Source organism: Gnatocerus cornutus, chromosome 7, assembly GCF_029298725.1.
Source record: "Gnatocerus cornutus isolate USDA-ARS CGAHR chromosome 7, icGnaCorn1.1, whole genome shotgun sequence".
NCBI lineage: Eukaryota > Metazoa > Arthropoda > Insecta > Coleoptera > Tenebrionidae > Gnatocerus > Gnatocerus cornutus.
The window spans coordinates 17,296,735-17,321,201 of record NC_142239.1 but is presented as its reverse complement, the minus strand read 5'-3'; the positions used below and the strand labels follow the sequence as shown (position 1 = coordinate 17,321,201).

Here is a 24,467-nt window from a genome sequence, read left to right as displayed (position 1 = left end):
TCTATAGTCTCACAAACTTTTGATTGTTTTTACGAGTTGTGGTAGAAATCTGTCAGAACTTCTCAATGGGCCATGTCAACAGGTTTGATTTTTCATTTTATTTTATATGTTGAATAATAAAAATACGTACGATACAAATGTGAAACGCTGACCACATAAATTTTTCATAAAATCGTCTCCTCGATAATAACAAACTCGACCTTCTAAATTTTGAGTCTTTTGCTCTACAATTTAGTACAATTAGTCTTAAACGAAAACTGACAAAATTAGGAATTTTATTTAAAAATGTTGGACATTTTTGTCTCTTCCTCAAAATAAAAATTTATAATTTTTTTGTCTCTTGATCCACAATTTTGCAATTTGGTACAGTTAATAAACAACTCAAAAATAATAATCTTTGCAAATTTCATTGCTGTAGAACTAAAATTGACAAAAATAGAAAATTTAATTAAAAAAGTTGGACTTTTTTGGCTCTTCCCTAACATACAAATTTCTAAATTTGTGTCTTTTAATCCAAAATTTTAAAATTTGGTGTAGTTAATAAAAGCCACTCAAACATAGTAAGTTCTGCAAATTTGATTGCTGCAGAACAAAAACTAACCAAATTAGGAATTTTATTTAAAAATGTTGGAGAATTCTTGCTCTTCCATAAAACAAAAATTTCTAATTTTGTGTCTTTTGTTCCACAATTTTGCATTTTGCTGCAGTTAATAAACACCTCAAAAATAATAATCTCTATAAATTGCCCTAGACCAAAAATTGAAAAAAAATAGGAATTATATTTTAATAATTAATATGTTGAACTATTTTTTCCTTTTTGAAAATAAAAACTTCTACATTTTATGTTTTTTGATCAACAATTTTGGAATTTGGTATAGTTAAGAAACCCCCTCAAAAATAGTAATTTCTGTAAATTTGATTGGTCTAGAACAAAAATCAGGAATTTTATTTTAAAATATTGGAGATTTTTGGGCTCTTGAAAATATTTTTTTTTAATTTTTGGTCTTTTGATCCACAATTTTGCAATTTGGTACAGTTAATACACAACTCAAAAATAGTAACTTCCGCAAATTTTATTGCTCTAAAAATTAAAAAATTAAGAATTTTATTTAAAAAAGTTGGACAATTTTGACTCTTCCTCAAAATACAAATTTCGTGTTGTTTGATTGAAAATTTAGAAATTTGGTACAGTTAATAACTCACTCAAAAATAGTAAGCTGTTTAAATTTGATTCCTATAGAAACAAAAACAAAATTAGGAGTTTTATTTAAAAATGTTGGACATTTTTGGCTTTCTCAAAACAAAAACTTCTAAATTTTGTGTCTTTTGATCCACAATTTTGCAATTTTGTACAATTAGAAAACCACTCAAAAATACTTATCTCTACAAATTTGATTGGTCTAGAACGAAAACTGACAAAATTAGAAATTTTATTTTAAAAGTTTGGACATTTTTGGCACCTTCTCAAAACAAAAATGTCTAATTTTTTCCTCTTTCAATCTACAATTTTGCAATTTGGTACAGTTAATAAACAACTCAAAAATAATAATTTCTGTAAATTTAATTGCACTAGAACAAAATTTGACAAAAATAAGAATAAGAAAAATAAGAACTTCTAAATTTTATGTTTTTTGATCCACAATTTTAAAAGTTAATATATTTAAAAAAAAACTCTCAAAATAGTAATATCTGCAAATTTGAGCGGTCTGGAACGAAAACTGACAAAATTTGGATTTTTATGTAAAAATGTTGGAAATTTTAGCCTCTTCCTCAAAATAAAAATTTTTCATTTTGTTTTTTAATTCACAATTTTGAAATTCGGTATAGTTAATTAATAAACAACTCAAAAATAGTAATCTCCGCAAATTTCATTGCTTTAGAACTACAACTGACAAAATTGGACATTTTTGGTTCTCCTTGAAAACGTAATGACTTCTATTCCTAGTTAATCTACTTTTTCTAATTAATCTTGTGCTGGCTGTAAAAATTTAATGAAATTTTGAGCCCACCCCTCCGTGTAATCTAAAGGCCGAGCGACCTCCACCATTTAATTAGTTAACGGTCAACTGCGAAGGGCATTCTTTCCGTCTGTTAATGAACAACGTCAATCACTCTTGACAATAGTTTGTGTATTTAAAAACAGCTGGTGAACATGTTAAATCTGCTAAAAGCGTTATCACATCTGGGAGGAGCAAGGGTAATGTTTACATTTTAAAATTATAATGAGTTTGACTAAGCTAAAACACGGTTTTATAAGCGCTAACATTTATTTATAGCTTCATCATCCGCTCTCGAAAGGTCAATTAATTTGCTATTGCTTTTGCTCTATTTTGCTAATGCGATGAACGGTAAGCTGCAAAGTTATTCTCACTATAATAACTTCAATATTACTCGGTAACTTGTAATTGCGATAGGAAATTAAGTGCGAGCCCCCAGGGAGGAAGCACAAACTAAACTAATCCTCTGTTTAAAGAGGAAAATATAGCAAAGAGGTTTGCGTTCATCAAGTGCAAATTTTCATAAATATTTATTAGAGAGTTTCAATTTTCACAAAGCAATCAAACTATTGAATTAAAAACTCAACCGTACCACAATTGCGGTCATAATGAACTCTAACTCTGTCATAAATCACCGTTCCATCTAATTAGAAAAATAATCCCTTTGATGTGTGAGAACTGGGGGTGCATTTCCAACCGCATGCAACAATCTGTTCATTGTCGTGTCGCGTGCGAGAGCATGTGCGACATGAATAACCGTTTCGATTTTACTTATAGCCCTAAATCAAATAATTGCACTAGGAACAATCACGGACGGCGATGTAATCCGTTTAATTCTGCCCAGAGGTCGCACATTACCAAACAGACACGCTTTATTCTCCATGAAAAGTGGGAAACTGTGAATACCTCAGGTGTTGCAATTCTGTTTTTAATATCTCTCTACATTACAACTCAAGGAAACTTCTTCATTGTCTCCCAGACTAAAACTTAAAGTCTTAGTTTGAAGCCAAGAGTGGAGAACGTTTTAATTATTACCAATATTTGCAAGGACTTCATCAAACAGACCTTGAGAATTTAATATCAGTGTTAACATAAAAGCCTAAGGGAAGGATCAAAAAATGCTAAGAAACAACGTTATGAACATTTAATAATTTCCTCTCCACAGCTTTAGTTGGAATCGATGGGAGATTAAAGCTCGACAAAGTTTACTTTTATCAAAAAGATTTTATTCCGTTCCGGTAATGATAAAAAGTCTATACATAGATATAAGTCATATTTTTTGCAATCTTCTTAAAATGTTTCCAAGAACTGGAAATGAGATTCGCTGTGGATGGAGTTAGAGAGCGAAATTAAGTACTAAAAAATGGTCTCAAATGCTCAGTTTCAATCCAAAAAAATATAAAATTATCTAAAAAAGCTTGGGAAACAACTTCTAGGGTCGCCTCTTTTCGATCAAATTTTTGAGTGCTCCGTCTCCAGCCCCCCAATTCTCTTTTTGCTCTAGAAGTTTGTAACTTTTAATATTTTACAATCGGATTTGTAATTTTGGTAGTTTTAATGCTAGGGCAATGAAATGTGGAGAGATTACTGTTGTTAACTTGTAGATTGTCTGTCCCTAATCCTAATCCTAATCCCAAATTTTTTGACCCATTGAGATGGATTTTAGAAATTTTCATTTTTAAAACCAACTAAAACTTTCCAATATTTTTTAATTCGGACTTTTTTGTCCCTAGGGCAATAAAACTTGAGGGAACTATTCTTTTTAACTTGTTAACTGTGTGTTACAAATACCAAATTATTGGAGCAACAGGGTCGGATTTTAGAAATTTTCATTTTCAAGACCAGCGAAAAAATGCCAATATTTCCATTCGGACCTGTAATTTTGGTAGTTTTATCACAAAGCCAATAAAACTTAGAGAAATTACTCTTGATAACTTATTGATTGTCTGTTCCAAATACCAAATTTTTTGAGTAACAGGGATGAACATTATATTTTAGCTGAAAGTCTGATTTACTCTGCAACATTTTGATAGTTCATTGATATCTGTTCAAACCCGGGGTAGAAATATCCACACATTAGAAATCGAAATACGATCTAAATCGACGAAAATTTAACGATTAATTGAATTCCCGCTAAACTACAAATCCTCTTGACAAGTGTGACACTAGAGTTGTCAAATTTTTGATTATGTTGGGTAAAGAAGGCTAGCCATTCTTTGATTCGACAAATTCAAATCGTCATTTGTCCATGTGGGCGGGGTTAAACCAAAGTTACAAAATTCCGACTTATAGAAATTTTCATTTTCAAAACCAGCCAAAACATTCCAATATTTGCCTTTCACACCTGTAATTTTGGTACTTTTGACGTTTTTTAAAATTGTTTATAACGATTTTTTATTATTAAAAGATTGATTTTCTATTTTTAAATTTTATAAAAGTCATGAATTTTAATGTTGGAGCACAATTTTTTTATACAGGGTCCGGCAACACTTGTGTCCACCCCTAAAATCGTCTTTAATTTTAAAGATAAAATTTTGAAAATTTGCATACGCTTATTGTTGACAAGGCTCTAGAAGCTGACACAAAAATTTGTTTTGATATCACGGTTTCTTTAGCGTCGCGACGCCTAAAAAGTTTAATTTGTAGCGATTTTTGGGTTTTTGCGGTAATATTAGCGAATTCCATTTTTTTCAACATAACTGTAATACAAATATTTGAGTTTTTATTTTAAATCTACTTCAAATGGTGTTTAAAATTTGCGAAAAAAACGCTGTTTTATCAAGTTAGTTTTCAACATTTTGACGGTGCAGTGACAAACTACGTTTACACCAAAATTTCACAAGTCACTTCATTCACTCATATGAAGGTGAATTTTGATTAGCTCGGGTATGTTGCACGTTCTGGACACTAGAAATCGTTAATTAACATCGACAAAGCGACAATTTCGCCAAGTAAGACTTTTGTTACCTTCTAAAACGAACCAAAGAATAAATGTCATTTGTGACACAAGATGTTGACAGATGGGTGTAAACGTAGTCTTGATTCTGGGGCAATAAAATTTAGAGAGATTACAATTTTTGATTTGATTATTGTCTATTCCAAATGCCAATTTTTTGAACGACAGGGACGGATTTAAGAAATTTTCATTTTGAAGATGAACTTAAATTTTCCAATAGTTTCCATTCGGATTTGTAATTTCAGTAGTTTTAATACTAGGGCAATGAAATTTAGCGAGATTATTATTCTTGAGCTGTCGACTGTCTGTGCCAAATTCCAATTTTTTTTAAACAAGAGGGACGGATTTTAAAACAATTTATTTTCAAGACGACCTAAACTTTTTAATATTTTTCATTCGGATGTGTAATTTGGGTAGTTTTGACACTACGCCAATGCAATTTAGGTAAATTAATATTTTTGACTTGTGTATTGCAAATTCCAAATACCAAAGTTTTTGAGCAACGACGGATTTTAAAGATTTTTATTTTCAAGATGAGCCGAAACTTTTTATTTCTTTTATTCGGACGTGTAATTTAGTGTAGCCTTGATGCTGGGGCATCAAACTTCAGAGAGATTACAATTTTTGACTTGATTTTTGACTGTTCCAAATACCAATTTTTTGAACGACAAGAACGGATTTTAGAAATTGTCATTTTTGAATTTTGAATTTTGAATTTTCCAATATTTTCCATTCGATATATTCCATAACTCGATCAAATTTTTGAGTGCCACGTCTCCAGCCCCCCAATTCCCATGTAATACAACCCTAGGCAGTGTCTTCTAACCATCTCATTATAGAACAAGACATTTAGATATAACGCCACCGCACGGTAAAGTTTCGAATTTAAATGAGCTTGTTGCACCAACGATGTCTTCGGTAATAATCCTCGGAATGGTTCCAGAGTGATTTAAATTTTCCAAACTAGGTCAGATTATTAGACTAAACACGACGCAATGAAAGTTCATACTACTCTAAAGTTTTATTGGTTTTCCGACAGAGATACGGAGTGTTCAAAAAAAGGGGGACCATGGATGAACGGTGCTAAGAGAGCGTGGTGTATTAAACATTGAATATTTGCACAATAATAGACACTCTCGAGTGTTAGGGGAGGGTAACGTAGCGCAATTATTTAAATGCACGTCAATGCTGAAGAAAAGTACATTTCCAGCTGAAGTTTTAATTTCCGACGACGATTTACACTTTACATCTAAATTTCCCGGAAATAAAAGACTCCAATTTACTAATACAAACGTGTAATTTGTTTCACCTGCATGACATGCCAAAAATTTCCATGGTCGAGTTTGGTACAGTGTAATTTAGTGTGGTATAACAAACGGACCACCCGTGGTTAACATGATTATGCCAACGGGAGTCCACGTAGGTTTTAACGTAACTTTGTAGATGACACGGACTAGAACTAGATATATCGCTTGTATGCTTAACACTTTGGGCCATTATATAAAGCTCGTATTTGCTCAAGAACGAGGCTGTTAGATTAGTTGCAAGCGAATGTATCATGGGGACGATGTGCAAACGATCCGCCATCATGGGCACAAATTTATCAGGAGGGTTGCTTGTTTTGGGGGATACGACAAATTAGAGAGCGGTGAAAAAGAATTTACAGGCAGAAATTGATTTCCACAGCGCGCAAGAGTCATCCATAAAAATTCTCAGATTCATCGGTCGGAATTTTTCGGTACTGTTTATCTTCGTTTTGACATTTAAATAAAATGCACATTCATTACATGGAGGCTTTGTTAAAACACCAGGCGAGGATTATTAAACGTCATCCTGACATATCGAAATAATTTTTCCAACAAAGCTATAAACAGAACTGTAAATAAATGTAACAAGCAATTTAAAAGACCACATCCAAAACGTATAAATTTATCCAATGTGAACCCTCGTAATAAAACAAAATGGATGATAAAAAGGTATTTTACATGTCCGAAATGTTTCGTGCTCTTCCTATAATGAAGGAAGTTTAATTGGATCCAGTTAGTTAAACAAATAAATAAATGTAGGAGGTATGTTCATGCGACTGATAACCATCTGTTTAATTTGCTCTGTTTTCCTTTCCTGTCTATTCTAAGTTAAATGTTTTATTAAAAATTGAGATAGTCGGCCAATTTCGGGACGAAATTGATACGTAAATGTTGAAAATCGATTGTGCAAACATATTTTGCAGACAGTGTTTGACGAAAACACTTTTTATAATGAACTTGACACGAGCTGCAGCTCAGCAAAATGTCCTTAAACTTTGATTAATTTTATAATGAATCCATTAGAGCGATAGCGTGGCTATTATTCTAGCGCTTAATAACAAAATTCCACACAAAATTGATAGTGACACTGATATACATTAGAAGAATGGCCATTGTCTCATCAGAAAAAGACTATCGGAATAAAATATCATAATTTAATTTCGTCCCTGACAACATCAATACAAACGAAACTCTGATCGCTTCTTGATGACAAAATAATACCGTAATTGCAATTTTAATATTTAATCCACAATTATCGTTCCAGCGAGAGCCAAAATCAACTCTTTTCGGTTGTAATCCAATGACAAGATAACAATTCCAGAGGAGACCTCTCAAGGAGTTCAAATATTCATAGTGTCCAATTTTAGATGTAATATCACAAGGGTGATCACGTGCAAGATACACGAGGGTAAAAACGTGCCTTCGAGAATCGCCGCCTCCGAAAGGCGGCGATTGTAAACCAGCTGTTTTGCCGGGGGCTGACACGCAACATGTAATTGATTTATAATAAAATTGCATTTTTCGTTGAAGTATAGGGGTTGCGTATGAAAGGGTGGTTTTATATGCTTGTTTGTGCGAAACGTGGTCGGAATGATCTCGTCGTTTCGAACCGGATAGAAGAGTTTTCAGTAATTATTATTTCGTTGGATTTTTGTTGTGAAGGAAACCCGGAAAGACGGTTTAATTGAATTTTACAACGTAAATTCCATACTGGGTAGTTATGGAAATTTATCGCCTCATCTTCCTGGCTTATAGCTGTATATTAACTATAAAAACTGTAATTGGATGATAATGGAACAAAAGATAAAAAAGCGTTGAGGTACAGGAAATCCAAGGGAATTAAATTGAGATGAAATTTATTATAAGTTTTGCCAAAGTAATAAATATAATTGGAAAAGTAACCGAGTTTAGAGAGACCGGAACTTTTATGCGGACTTGGTATCCACGTATGACTTTTACCACTCTATAAAGTTTTACGGAACGGCTCGGACACTGATCATAACGTGAAGATGTGTACTACAAACTGCGAACTTTCTGATGTAAATGGTTTACTGCGGAAAACGCGGGCATTTTTGGCTTAAATGTTCCAAAACCACGCTTGTTGGCAACTTACGAAACTCAGTTTGGTGTTTTATAAACATAACGTATTTTTCGGAAGGTCACTAGGTCGTCAACATAGTAAATCTCTTTGAGGCCCTAGGGCGGTAAGAAAAAATCATGCAACCACAACGCTTCTTTTACTTTAGGGACAGAAGAATTGTGCAAATTACCGTACTTGACTTGACTTACGTTGACATTAAGTAATAACAAGATTCTTTCTACAAATTTTAGTAATTAACGATGTATCTTACTACTGCATGGAAGTAATATTATTGCATCGATACGAGTCATTACTGCATCCATACAAATCTTTACTGCCTGAAACAAAAACTAGCTTTGCAAAGAATTGAATACGAGACGTCTAGAACTTCACTCAGACGCGGAAACACCTTCTGCTATGACTGGTTTTGCCTTAACTGCATTTTAAAGCGTAAAAAATTGTTTTTTAGGCGAGCATATCTAAAATATGAATTTTCAGTTCTCAAATGCGGACGAAAAATTACCGTTTTCTGACCGCTTTCAATTTTGGGCCTACTAGGGTGGCGCCATCTATAGTTAGTTTTTAAAATTACATGATGATACCAATATTACCGCCAATTTTATAATTATTTGGGTAAAATCAAATCGACAAACTGCTGGAAAGTGCAAGAAAGACGTGTTGAATTATTGCACATGAACATGTCTAACAGTGACGAAAGTGCTGCTGCAACAAAATCAAAAAGTACATCAAAATTGGTTCAAATAAATTGTGAAGCTACACACGCCGAAATTAAAAATGGAAATAAAGAAAATATAATTTTTTCTGAAGGATCCATAAATATTTACAATTATTCAGGTGTTATATATGATTAGATCAATAAATCATAAATAAAAATTAATTAACTTGCAAATTAATTGATACCGTCTAAAAAAAATCTTGTGTGTAACACGGCCAAACAATGCCATTTTGCCCTCGGCCATCAAGACTTGACCAAAAGAGAATTGGTACACAAATAACTATTTTAATTCAGAATAAAAATTATTATTACTGAATTATTTATTTTGTCGTAGATAAAATAGTGTCTTTTATTCGCATGTAATGGACTATTATTACACTCGAACTTTTCGTCCTTATGTAATAAGAGCCTTGATTAACTGCTCGTTAAAGAATGTACTAAGTATTATTGGTCCGATCGTGCAAAAAATGTAATAAGCACCACGGGCGTGCCTTTTTGGAGACGTGTATGTTACCTGTAAAATTAATCAGGACTCCCACGAAATATTTCCATTTTCCGGGACCTCCTGAAAGCCATTGTCCGGCATAGTAGCTTTCCAGACTCCCTGAAACTTTTTTTAATCGCCGAACGATTCGAAACTACTCCAATATTTGCAAAGCTCTTGTAAATGTCATACCCATTCCACGTGTTTTTTTGCACTTATCGAAGATTGTAGCAACCAACCCTTGACAAAGCTATTATATGTCCCATGATTCATGTAAAAAGATTTCCTTTACATTTCCTCCCAGGCACGTGACCTGTATCCAGACAATACGTCCCTAAATGTCTTTAACTGAACCATTATTTACTGCTTGTTTGCAATTAAACCGGTTTTGCTTTATCTCCTAGGTTCATCTGAGTATTTTACTGATTTACAACATCCGATAACATGCGAGGCCCCGACGCTGTATTGCAGACCTTCAACTAATCCGATAAGCGACCACTTGCTATCATGGTGTTCTTAATTAAGGGTCGGCCAATAAGCGGAGTTTTTGCTTTTTTTCGGGGGTAAAATGGACTTGGTCATGCTAATTGGACCATTTCTTACATATGGACTCGGGGGTTGGATACAAAGCTTTTGTTGACCGAGCAGTGGCTTTCGCTTAAAAAGATGATATTTTTCCGCTCTGCTTTGTGTTGTTTACGAACAATGGGTTAAAACTCCGCTCTTTAAATAAAATGAAAGGGGAGTAGTAATCCGAAAGAACCTGAAGGTTACGTGACAATTGTGAGAAATAGTCTGCGAGCAGCAGCACGGGATTTTTCATTAAAAATCGCAAATTATCTTCGTAAATGTTGTTTGCCAAGTTGGATTAATAGCAATTATTAATCCTTACTGATGCCACTAACGCTTGATGTGCAATATTGTTTCCTATTGAACTACCATCGATTAAAATTATCCGGATTACTGCGTAATAACCATGCACAAAGGGAGACATTTAATAACATCACAGAACAAATTTGATTTTGTTTGGTTAGGGATATTTTTCAAATATTTGGAGCTTCTGAAGAAAGTGTGCGAGGTGAGATAAGATTCTAGGGGACCGGAAATCGGTCAACTGAAATGACGTGAGGGTGGAGAAAATCAGGCGAATTAATAAATATTGTAGAAATGTTTCACCATTGAGGAGTTCCCGGAATACGAAAATATTTCCAAGTCCTGATTAGCTTCACAGGTAACTTAATCCCCGCCTTGGAATTAATCAAGGACTAACAATATATCACTTATAAATTCCCAAATAGATAAAATTTCTTTTGTGGTGTTGATAATGCAGCCGGTTTATTAGCCACCTTAATTTATGTACGCCTGAGGCGCAAATTTTCGTCTTTTGTGGCTTGAAAGGATTTTCTATAGAAAATAGCTTAGCATAGTGATGTATCAATATAGTGCTGACGTGTATCAGTATTCTCTGTATACACAGTGTTTGATGTCAAGCCGTTGCTTCTATAATTCATTCTGACAGGTAGAAGGCCAACCATCTTTTATTCTATGTTGTATTTTTACAAAGCTTCCTGTTTACCGCAGAAACGTTTTATTTCTATTGCTTTCAAAATTTATTAAGCTTTTGTCGATATATTTTTCCCGCTTGTTCCGTTGTCGAACGTAAATTCTCACTTTAAAAGCCATAACAGACAATAATTTTGGGAAATTATTTTATGTGGGGATCTAAATGAGAGCCGGCCATTCGGAAAATAACATTTCTTTCATTCCGCATTATGGAACTGTTTTGGAGGGACCAGGAAATATGGGCACTAAACGTAAAATATTACCCATGAGCATATGTCACAAAGAAAAGACCGATTTTAGTGTGATATTCGAGGATTTATTGTAAACATTATCTGTAATTCATGACCCATTTGCGTGTGGTCACGAAGCTCTCGACGCATCCATAATTATCAGGATTAAAGTATTATTAATATTCATCACTAATTATATTCGGAATTTAATAATCCACGGCAAGGGAATACTCGTCATTGATCAATTATACAATCAAATTAGCGTGAAAGTATAGGAAATTAATTGAACCAAATTCGAAAAATTATTAAATTTTGAAACACACAATTGTTTTAGTTAGTCTCTTATTGGCCGGCTGTAATTACAAACTAAATTTAACGCGAATCAAATTAAAGTTAAATGAACTTATGTGCAAACTATCAGGAAATTAACGGATTTCATTCGACCACAAACTATAGCTTCAAGTTTCCTCATTAAAGAATGAATTAAACTTGGGAAAGCTGTGTTGAGCAAGGGACAAAAAGAAACGATTTTCGAATTTTCAATGCGAAGAAACATAACCTGAAATCAATAAAAAATAATACATTGATAAAATCAAGCCGATGAAAACGAAATCTCTTTCATTAGCATTACGAATTCAAAAAGCAATTTTCGAAGAGACTTTTTAATATCCAATTGGTGCATGTTTTGTTCGTTCTAACGCCTACTATTAAATGATTCAGTATTGGTATTAATAATTCCTCGTAATTACAAAAACACTGCAGAAGATCTGAACTGTTTCCTTTGAATTATAAATGAAATTAAAAATATTTCACAACAGTAAAAAGGTTAATGTATTCTTCCATGAAGAGCGAAGGTAATTTTGTCATAAATTTTTAATTACTGTGTACGTGGCTTTGATTGATGGGAGATTGCTCGACACTTTTAATTGTATCCTAATTTTATACCAAATCGATTGGCTTTTTACTTTTGATTGATTATTTATACAAAACGGTAAAAAACAAATTAGATAATTTACTATAATTATGGGAGATAACAAGGGTGTTATTTATTAAACACCACTTTGTTTTTCGTGCTTTTGATGAGTTTTAGTTACCTTCAAATTTTACAGTGATTTATGTAGCTAGAGAAAAATTACCGCTTTTGTTGGCCGGAGTGGGTTTTAGCATGCGATCAAAGAGACCATCAAGGAATGTCATTATTTATTAATAGCAGGATTTCAAGCTGAAAGAAAATCGCGAAAACGAGTTAAGAGGGTAATGGAACAAAAAACGCACTTTTACTTTTTATAATCACCAAAGAACGGAAAAATGTAACAAAATTTACGATTTCCAATCCTCGGGATTGTTTAAATTCTTTGATTTGTACGAAACTTGGGATTTTCGACCAAATCCGCCCTTTATCCTGGCCAAATATGGACACTCCGAATCAACTTGACGGGCTAATTACCATATCAGATCTCACAGTGGTACACAATTTATAGGGCTACCCTATCCATTACACTACAACATCCATTATTTCTATCCGTGACAGAATTGTGGAGGTTTTCTCCAATAGCCAGACAGACGTCCCATTTTAAACAGCGCGTTTGATGTGATATATTACCTTAGTTTATTAGCTGTGAAATCGCACTGTGGCGAATGTAAATGTATCACACCCCTCGACGGTAAATGCAAAGCTGTAAAAATCATTTTTGGGGAGCTTGACCAATGACCTCATTTTATCATGGAATTACGAGGTTAAACGTCATTACGCACCATGAAAAGAAAAACTGTTTATTCGACTAATGAAATAGAAAAAATCTACACAAGTTGTGGTAATCTGATACAAATTGGACTTCTAATTTAGGTGTATCTTCATGATAAATGAGAGCAGTTCGTCGCAGACTGCTTCAAAGTTTTTTGGATAATTTGTTTTCAGAAAAAGTCGTGCTGAGCCAGAGTGTGGAAACAGATGCGTTTGTTAGGTTTTAAGACTACATTTCCACAATCTCGCGGATCTTTGTGGAGTTTTTATTTCAACTTGTTCGAAAATTCAATAAGAGGGCCGATTTGATTGGGGTTTGTTGAAACATTAAAAAAGAGTTAAACCTGTTATCCAAAATCCCTTTGTTGTTTAAACAAGCAGAAATTGACCAAAAATGAATATTAATGATCACCGATTCCAAAAAACTGCTGTTACGATTTTCAAAAGTAGAATTGTGTTCGATTTTTGTACACAATTTCAAATTAAATTGATAAAACGCGGGCTTAATTGTATTAACTTCACCCGGCGCATCCACCATTTGTATAGAAAACTGGTAAAAATGTATTCGGCACAGGTTCATTAAATAATAAATTCAATATTACCATCGTTGAATTTCACAAATGTTTTGTTGAGATTATTTTATAATCTTTACTACGATGTGCAGAATCGAGAAAAAATTGAGAAAAAAAAATTCAAAGACGTTCCAAATAGAATTTTAGAGAATGGAAAGAATATAAGAAATTAGCTCGAAAAAACATTAGTATAATTTACAACTATAACTAACAACAACTCAAAGATAGAAACTTCTCCAAATTTTATTGCCCTAACATCAAAATTACAAAAATTACAGGTCCGAATGAAAAATATCTCGTCTTGAAACTGAAAATTTACAAAAGAATCCTAACAATTCCAAAAAATATTAGATAATCCTGGAAAATTTAACATTATCCTCAAAACTGCTAAAAAATCTCAGAAAATCCGACAAAATTGTAGTCAAGAAAATCGAAAAAAAACCTGGAAAATTTTGGGAAACTCAAAAAATTTTTTTTTAGATTTATAGAATCCAAAAATTTGTTAGAAAAGTAAGAAATAATAGAGAATTTAAACAATTTTGTAAAAACTTTGGAGAAAGTAAAATGAAAAATGTGATTTATTATAATTTTAGCATAAGAACAACCATATTGTTGCAGTACGGCACTGTGATTCATAAATAGTGTAAAGTGATATTTATAAAATTGTTTTTAGAAGGTTTAGAGGCAGAAATATTCCAGCACAAAATTTTAGTTTCTTGGCCATTGTTCACTTTCACGTCACTGACTTTAATGCAATAAAGTACGACAAATGACCCTTTTTTTTTGCTGTAAATTATGGCGACTGAGATTAAAAAGTATAAGAATTGAGGAGAAAATTCCAATTTATGAGTGCAGTAAATTAGATGTAGTAGATTTTTTGATACGCCACTGATATTGATCTAAGCGTAATTTGTCTTTTTACTGAAATTTTGCCGAAGCGACCAGAAATGCTTAACTCTTTAAAACAATAAAAAATTAAACAAATTAAACTGATAACGTAACATCAGTGCACTCAAAACTGCATTTCAAAAAAATATTGACCCGGCGCATCCACCATTTTTTGTTCTGTACCGCTTTTTACTTCAAGAACTAAATTGGACGTAAAGTTTGAATCAGAGAGATTTAATTAGCAGCGGCAAAATTCTAGAACAACATTCTATAAAATAAACATCGAAGTCAGTGTTTGAAACCCTCGTCATCGTCTTGGAGACACTTCAAACAGTATGCAAACATTTTGAACCGCACTACCTCATGTCACTTTCACTAGACTAAAAGTGGAGTGTTTAAACAGTTTGTTGACTCTTCAATAATTGATTAGTAATGAAATCAATATTGGTTGTCCAAAAATGCGGCGGTGGTGATCACAAACGTATCTATTATGAATCCAATTACAAGGAACTAGGCTTTAGCAGACTTTAATGAATTTACAGTGAACTTGAATGAACTTCCGCAACTCCAATTTAAAGTTTATAATTCATTATAATCGGACACGCGAGTGATGGCTATTGTTCTTTCATATAGCCTGATTAAGTTTCGCTCTGTGACCTATTTATTTTATAGAGTGTAGTTGAGTCGGTGCAAAAAATCCTCGGGAAAATTACGAAGCTCAAGTGTTCTACTTCAGTGGCAACATTCAATACATCGAAATCTAACCCCTTAGGTATTGAGTTATGTATTAAACCTTTCTGAAATCCGCTGGAGAATCTCGAAGCAAAACCATATGTTGCAACTTGAAATGAACTTCCTGCTTAAAAATCTCCGGAAACCAATAATAATTCCGGAAATACTAAAATAATCCACCAAATAAGCACTCGTGCCGAATACCGTTGTAACAATAATTGAAACAGGATAATTTAATTGGTGCTTTGAAGTACCGATAGTAAGTTACGTCGCCTCGAATTTAATTAATTTTAGAAGAAACGTTGGAAGTCACGACCATTGATCGCTTTATTTGGTTTAATTAAAAAACACAGCCTGTTCTTTATTTTAATTGGAAGTTAGGAAATTAGAGAAAACACTTTATTAGCAGGAAAAAACAAAAGTTCGTGCTGTGCAAAATAAAGTCTTTGAAAAAAGCGGAACAAGCTGGAAACTTGTTAAGACTTCCATCTTTATTCATATCCTCAATGGAAGGAAACAATGATGGAGTCATTGAAACGAACGTCGCAAAGTTATAATTACTTTTGCCGCATCCGACGATTATGTTTGCGGCAAGTAAAGATTAAGAAAATTCAACTAAACTGAGTTATGTAATTTAGATATTAATTATCTATTCTAGTGATGAGAAATTAGATAAACTCCCCTTAATTAATACAGTTTTTTTGGTTATATATCGCCACAATTAAAACTTATCCAAACCGTTTAAAAAATATCCCCGACATAAAACTCTTTAATTAACCCCCATTTATCAATTCAACCCTCGATGGATATTCAAAGAACTGACATTACGGAAAAGTTAAGGAAGTTTCCCGATAATTACAGCGATTTGTTCGAATAACATTAACAATAGATTGGCGCTAAAGAGTATGTTTCGATATTTGTGCTAAGTACAAAGTTGAAATATTCAATAAACTGCCGATAAATCGATCGAAAGTCGGGAAAATTATTTCGAAGACAGTTTGCAACAAAATACATTAAAAGAAAGTGAGAGTCTCAGGTCTCTTAAACTCCAAGAAAATTTTAGGGTCAAGTTTTTAGTCAATAAAATGAACTGTGGCGGCTGAAAAAGCCGATTTTTATGAGCGCAGTAAATTACATGCATTCGATTTTTTGGTACTGCAATGAAATGGATTTATTACAGTTGACAGAATGAATTACGTTGGTGGAATTTAAAACGGAGGTATTTCATACTATAGGCGGCTTAATGGACTTTGATATGCGGGGCTATAAAATTAAATAAAAAGGGTTTTCCGTTTAAATATTTTATTGATACTAATCCATTGCTATGGAAAAAATCCAATTTTTAAGCAAGCATAATATCAAATTATCTGATGTTTTTCTATAAAACGGTATTTCTGTATTAATCTGTTTTGCTACTAATGTACAGCACGTGTAATGCACTATGACGGTTGCGGTTAAAGAATCCAAAGAAAATAAAAAATTTAAACTCCAATTTTCATGAGAGCCGTAACATTTATGCAATTTTGGTGCGGCACCGAGGTCAATCCATCATTGAGAGAATGTGGATTTCGGGAATCAATGTAATGGACATGGAATCACAAACTTTTAGCATTTTTGCTATTTTTTTAACAACTATCTGACAAATTCCTTTTTTTCCAGGTGCGCAGAACTACCCGGGGCTAACCGACCAGGACCTTCTTCAAGAAGGGAAGCCGGCGACGTTCGTCACTCCGGGTCAAACTTACCGCATCGCGACCGGAAGCACCGTAGTATTACCATGCAGAGTTACGCCTGCAGGTACCTCTATAATTTCCCATTGATTATTCCCTAACAATTTTTCTTCAGGAGCGTACGTGTTAGCATGGAAAAGAGGAATCGCCGTTTTGACAGCCGGTCCTGTAAAAGTGACCCCGGATAAGCGGGTAAGACTGCTGCAGTCCCCAGTGAGCACTTCGAGCTTAACAGGAATACCGGAACTATCCGGAGAAGGATATAGTTTGGAATTGAAGGATGTTAGGCCGCAAGATGCCGGAGATTATGTGTGCCAAATTGGAACAATGGAGCCAAGAGAAATTACACATACTTTGGAGATATTGGGTGAGGACATGTTTGATGAAACGCGGCAGGTTCCCATTTAGGGAACAATGAGGCTTTGTATCGCGAAAAAGGTGTTTTACGCTGCGGGATGTGTAATTGAAGAAGTTATATCTACAAGCTTTGAAAAATCATTCTGTTTGTGTGAATATGATTTGGATTACGTTTCAGGTCAGTTTTATTATAAAGCTATTTTTAGCGACATTGCTTTTGAAAGAAAGAAACTCAATTCTCATATGGAAACGTGATAAAAACAATTTTTCTGTGTATAGGAGCTAGGTATTGATCGACCTAATTTTGATAACATCGCTGATAACCATTTCTTTATTGCTGTTAAGGAAGTTTACGTAAACAAACACCTAATAAACAACATAACGTGTATATGTATTGTAATGGGATTTCTTAATGGTTTCGTTTTTATGACTCTAACTAGTTTTTATACCGTGCATTACCATAATTAAATGGAGTATTTATAACAAGATTGGAATGTTTTACCCGGCGCATCCACCACATTTAACACAAAACTCGAAAAACTATTGTCAAAGGTTTTAGTGGAATTACAACTTAAAATGTACTCCTGTTATTGTGAAACTTTTATTCTAATGGGATGCACCAATTTACTAATCAATAGTCATAAAAATCAATTTATTTTTTAATGGTTTTGAATTATTGTTGTAATCCGAGTAGGATTTTCCTTTTTGTTTTGTGCCTGTTTGTAAAACTTAAACTTTTAGTTTACGCAAATAAAAAGTTTCCATAGAAGGAAGAAACTTGACTTGTTTTATTTTAGTTAACGTAACATCCTCAAAGCATTATTAGGAATGTTTAAGAATGTGGACATGAATTGTAACAAAGTAATTTTCCGGGAAACTTTAGTAATGAGTTGACTGATGTCATTAAAAATTTTCCTGGTCTTGCCACAGGCAAAGTAGATAAACCTGCATCGATGTTGGTTGTGGATTTTGAATCCGGTTGGTACCACTGTTGTCTAGCCAGATTGACATAAAATATACATCATGACAGATATGTCAGTAATGCTACCTTTGTCTGTAAACCTCAAATTGGTGAAACTAATTGGAAAATTTATTTGAAGTTTAATGGTGTAAGCTGATTTTCCAAGAGTTTATTGAATTTATCATAATTACACAACAGACACAACAGAGTTCAAATGAGCGAAATTATTTTGAACGAAAATGGTGGATGCGCCGGGATTTATCCCAGCTTATTTTAATCCAAATTATACCATTATTTATTAACATCCTGCGTTTGGTAATTATCCATCAGAAATTAGGCTAAAAGTGTTGCGAACTAAAATTTTCCGCTAGTCATAACACGCGTATTAGGGAAATTTGGGTTCACAAAGCTCGTAGAAACGTCGAAATACAACATATAAAACGCAACCGAAAAGGCGATGTATAGCAAACAACTAAAACAACAAGGCTCTAACATGTTACAAATAGACCTTTTATCAAGTTCTCCCCTTTTCGCAATAAATTGTTCTTGACTATGGGTCGTAGCTTCAGGGGCTTCAGGTCATCTTATCATAAACAGCTCCAAAAAGAAATTCAAGCGAGGGGGATGAACTTATCAAAATTCCTTCCGTTGCGGTATTACCACAAGCTTTTTGCCCGCATTAACTGTTAAATATTGCATGTATTTTTTCCAGTACCTCCCCGGATTCATTACGTGTCCCACACCGGTCCATTGGAGGTCCTCCAGGGTGCTACAGTGAAAATGGAATGTCGCGCATCGGGGAATCCTGTGCCAACAGTCGCCTGGACGCGAAAGAACAACGTTTTACCGAGTGGAGAACGTTCGGTTTCCGGTTTATCTCTCGTGATTCAACATGCCGACCGTCATTCCGCAGGCCAATATCAATGCTCAGCCGATAACGGCGTCGGCCAACCTGACACACGTCATATCACCCTTAACGTTTTATGTAAGTACAAGCAGCTTTCTGTCGGAAGGAGATAAAAACGTGTTCTCATTTATTGCGGAAGAAATTACCGATCTGTCGAGGTATGAAATCGAGTTCGAAATACCTGTGCTTAGGGTGTAATAATATTATCGGTATTTAAACATGATTAATGGAGCAACTTATTTAACTCCAGACCCTGGATTACCCCGTAAACGGGCTAAACTTTGTCATCACTAATCTAAGACATGTAACGCTTAAACTCCGAAACCACGTGATTTACTATACACGTGGCTGAAGGTGTAAGCTCTCAAAGTGCGAGTTTTCGAGTCCTAATAAAGAGAAAGGAAAACTTTGGCGCGCTGGAGAATTGTTTCATTGCCTACATTCCAGTAATTGTGTTTTTCTGTTAATAGTTACTTGAGAGAGTAATATAATTTGGATGAAAGCGTCAAGACAGTTAGATGTAATGAGATGAAAATAGGAAAATCCGGAAAGTATTGATCCTGTATAAAGTTTCTATTTTCGCGCTGAACTAACAATGCTTCCAGTTAGCAAGGGAATTTCGTCACGTCGCTACATCGTACACCTTATCCAACTTTATGACGGATTTGAATCCTGCACACGATTATCTTGAAGCAAGTATTGCTTGTCTTGTGAAACAAGACCGGAATTTCCGGAGGATTCGCGCGGAAAAAGTGATGACTATCTCAGACGAATTATACATAACACGTTCAAATGCTTTATTTTTCGTGAAACCTTAATTGGGATGTGGAAAGTTTAGACCGAGCGCTGGAGGCAGACAATGCAGAAAATCTGTATTTGTCCAACTTTTATTAATTAGTTTTTTGTAGCACCAACCAAAATCCGTGATAAAATTTTAACACGTCAAAATCTGTTTGAAAAACTTCAATTTTTCTTCTAGCTGAAGCCTTCAATTTCAATTTTTGTTCAATATTTATTGTAGCGCCGGAAATTGAATCGTCGCAAACGTCGCGCGGATAATTTAAGTTTTTGTAGTAACATCTATAATTCTAGACAGAATTTAGTACAGTCTCTAAAAATAAAAATACGCGCAAAATCTCCACTACATCAAAACTGGAAACTCAAAACCCTCTCATAAAAAAATCATCCCCTGCGCCGAGTCCCAATAATTAATGCCCATCGATTCCCACTTATCGATCTTTGATAAAAACCTGACCTTTCTGAGCATTCCCAATAATTAACTAATCAGCTGACAAAACAATAATAAGTCTCCAACTTTTCCATTAGAAACTGAAGAAGAACATTTCTTTCAGATGGACCTGAAGTCGAAACAGAAAGAGCGACAGTGCACACGGGAATTGGACTTGAAGCACAGTTAGTCTGTATAGTACATGCTGAACCATCTCCACAGGTAAACTCCTTCAAATATTTATCAAGAACCATGTTTCACGTCGTTATTTTGTTAGCACCACTGTTATTACGTTACGAACGTTTTACGTGGTCTAAATAAAGTCGAGCGTCAAAGCAAAAGAGAAACTGTTTTAAAGTGAACGTTGACGAAGTACCGCACTTGCATTTTTAATTTCAAACTTTGACAAGGTATTAAGGTTCGCAAAGTTTGAATAAAAATTCAGTGCGGCCTGCAGCCATAAAATATTGGGTAAATAACACCAGCTCGACTTTATTAATCACGTTTAGTGTGGTAATTTTTGTTAAATTTGTAGCACTGGTTTGCATAACTGCGCATCACAACGACTGATAATATCCCGGATTTTAAAACTCTACTTTTCATAAATACGGTTTATTTCCCTTTTAGCTAATTCTCGCATTAATGCGTACGTTGCAATAATAATAAAAGCGTCATAATTTTAAATTCACATTGAAGAGCTGCTGTTTTTGTATAAAAGGTTTTAAGTAGATTTCATTGTGAATAATTTTCTGGTTGAAAGACAAAATTCAGAGAAAAAAAATTGCAAGTAATAACAGACGTCAATGTACCTAAAACTCACAGCAAATTTTAGAATTCCTCTTGATTGTTCAGAGTTTGTTTGGACTTTCCTTATGGTGTCTCCTTGAACTTTTCTTCAATTTCTCTTCAAATTTTCTTTAAACTCTTTCTCAATTCTCTTAGGATTTTATTGAGTTATTTCTATTTCGATTATTTTTCTTTACTTCTTTATCGTTTCCTAATTATCAAAAAATTTTCTTTAAATTCTCTCGTTTCTTTTTAATTTTCTATTTCTTCTTTAGATTATTTTTCTGTAGGTACTTATCTTCTTCAATGAAACATCACGGTGAGTGACAGAAAGACAAATAAGAGGCAATAGATTAGAATAGACCAGCTCATAAAGAACATGGAAATAAATGATAATCTGATAGAGTTGGAACGGATGACACAGATATTGACAATAAAGTAATGATAATGGATAAACAACAAAAATAGGATTAATAGAGGACTATTACGGGATGATTCAATATCGACTGTTTAATATTCTATTAGTTACGGTAATAAAATAAAGAGTGTTCTACTTAATATGCTGATAAAATTCTGATACTAACTACAATAAAAAAAAATAAAAGTGATCGTTAAAAATTGAAAAATCAGAATAAGTTTAACCGTGATAATATAAATGGTGAGAAGAGCGGCACAAAGAACTGGAAGAGCTTTATCGATCTTTTCTTTACTCTCGTTTTTCCGTTATTTTTTTCCTTTGATCTCCACTTATAAAAGTACTTCTAATTTACACAAAACGATGCCAGAAATAATTAAAAATATGGAATTTCACGCGTCTCCAAAAATTTTATTATTGCTTGCATTTTCTCCACTTCATTAAATCCGTAGACTTAACTAACGATGACCCGATTATTTCCCATAATGCAAAGTTTTTCCACGCTTTAAAACTTCAACTTTCGTAATGCAGAGCTTGGAAAACCGTTTCCGAAACCAGATAAAAGGCTTTTATAGGTGCATTCAACAACGTTAGTGTTCAGGCACTGCAACTGCATTTTCATTTTATTAGAGCATGTTCAAAGGTAATTAACGTCGAACGTAGTAAGCGTAAATCAAGCGGTTCTGCACGGTAGTAATTGAGTTTTCACATTGGAAAAATTTCTTTTCAGGTGCTCTGGTTCAAGGATACTGCCCAATTGGGTACCACTGAACAACATGCAGCACACGCAAGGGGCAATAGATACACCCTCGTTATACGGAATGTTACATCGGCTGACTTTGGAAACTACAGGTTTGTAAAGTAGGACGTCGCCGTCGCGACGCAATTAGTAGGAGTCGTCAACGGGCCGTTAAACATTTTTTCATTGTTGAGCAAATTTGCATTGCAAATGGGACTAATAATCTTATCGGGTGGTTTGGGGTCATTTTTCATGGTGAAATATGGAGGTAAAAATCTTAGGTTTAAAGTTATGGGCTAATTTTTAATGCAAAAAGATAAACATTGCGAGGTTATCAGCGAAAGAATTATTGCTGTTGGTCTCAAAATAGCAAATAAATTTTTATTATCGTGCTAAAAATACCGATGCTCTAAGTGCAAATTTTTATCCCAACTCTTCTATTTTTGTCTCTTCATTCAACTAAATTAATTATCGATCTTTAATTATCCCTCCAGCTGTGTTGCTAGCAACTCCCATGGAAAAGGCCGCGGCCAGCTCACACTAACAGGAACTGCAGGTCTCGCAGTCTTCGATTCCCCTCCTCTAGGTCCGGAAAAAGACACGTACAACATCTCCTGGTCCGTCAACAGCCACGCCGCCATCACAGAGTACCGTCTCTTCTACAGACAACAATCCCACCACCATCACAGCCACCACCAAGAACTCATCTATAACAACTCCAAATTGATATATCGGAATGACTGGAATAGTGTGGTTCTCCCAGGAGCCGGAGTCACAAATCTGCAGATTCAACTCCCGCCGCCGTATCCAGGAGTCACCCGCCAGAGAATGTGGTACAGTATTAGGTCTTTGCATCCTGGAACCACTTACGAGGCAAGGGTGCAGGCCCGGAATCAGCACGGATGGAACAAGTTGTCGCCCGTTTTTCACTTCACCACCAGATCCAATGGTAGGTTTCAATATTTTCTTTTGTCAATTTTGTCTTAAAATTTTCGTAGACATGGAGAACATGGTAGAGCCGTCCGCCCAGCCCGCCGTCTATGGGGTGAATCAGCACGGAATGGCCCCTTTCAGCAGTGGCGTACGTGAACACCTCACATCTTTATCCACTTTCGTCATCGTTCTAATCGTTCATTTCTTTTAAGTGGTGTGATTTTTTTGGTAGAACCACGTAATGTTACGAACCTTGTGATAACAAGTGGAGTGAGAAGTGACAGTTAAGTGTACATTGACAGGTCTTTTTTCCATGTTGCTTCTTAAATGTATAGTTACATTCATCTATGCACGTTTAGAATATCGATAGTGCGAGGTCTTTTGTTTTGAAACTGTATTAGAATGTATGTCAAAAAAAGGACTCTATATCGTTATAAGTCAGTGGTATGTTTCTCCCGTTGTTGTTTATAAGACGTGTTCAGTTTACATTGATGGGAATTGTTCTTTCGATCATTTTCACAGCTTTTGTCTTGCACATATTATACGTAAATGTCATGTATATAAAGACTGAACTATTTTTATAAGAGTGCAATAAAAATAATTAGCTCTATAACTGTTCTAATAATAACGATGTGACATAACATGTAAATAAAGCTTAAATAGTACGGAAGTTTGTTTTTTTATGATACAGAAACTTGGAGTTGGAGGCTAACCACAAATGTAAGTATTTTTCATTTTTTTATGTCAGAGCTTCAAAAGCTTCATAAAATTAGATCAAGCTTTGAATCTCAGTTCTGAAGTGTAAGCTTGGAAAGTTAAATCCTGAAAAACTTGGGTGAGCTTAAATCAATAAAATTTCAGTGCAGACTGAACATCAAAATTTGAAATTATGTTTAGAGAGATTTCTAATTATTGGACAAACTTTCATGGAAAAAAAATTGACTGCTAGTCGGCGAAATGGCGGTCGTATCAAAAGTGGAATACCAAATAAAATTTAAATTTCTATGAACCGCCTAAAGGTTCAGTTCCATGAAACGCGGCTACTTTCATATAGATTTCATCTCTGCGAATGCACAAGCGACGCATTTTCCTAATATTTCCAGAGAGAAAAACGTATATTTT

General features: G+C 34.2%; 1 protein-coding gene across 1 annotated transcript in view; it reads left to right on the top strand.

The window, feature by feature from the left end:
* Positions 1-24,015, top strand: part of LOC148171843 (lachesin-like) — a 36,402-nt gene extending 12,387 nt beyond the window's left edge. The window contains exons 2-8 of the mRNA XM_088041859.1: positions 16,949-17,086; positions 17,135-17,386; positions 19,050-19,322; positions 20,597-20,694; positions 22,404-22,525; positions 22,907-23,361; positions 23,411-24,015. Coding sequence (XP_087897985.1) covers positions 16,949-17,086; positions 17,135-17,386; positions 19,050-19,322; positions 20,597-20,694; positions 22,404-22,525; positions 22,907-23,361; positions 23,411-23,556 — 1,484 coding nt within the window. The 3' untranslated portion in view covers positions 23,557-24,015. The remainder of the gene's footprint in view (positions 1-16,948; positions 17,087-17,134; positions 17,387-19,049; positions 19,323-20,596; positions 20,695-22,403; positions 22,526-22,906; positions 23,362-23,410) is intronic.
* Positions 24,016-24,467: the final 452 nt, after the last annotated feature.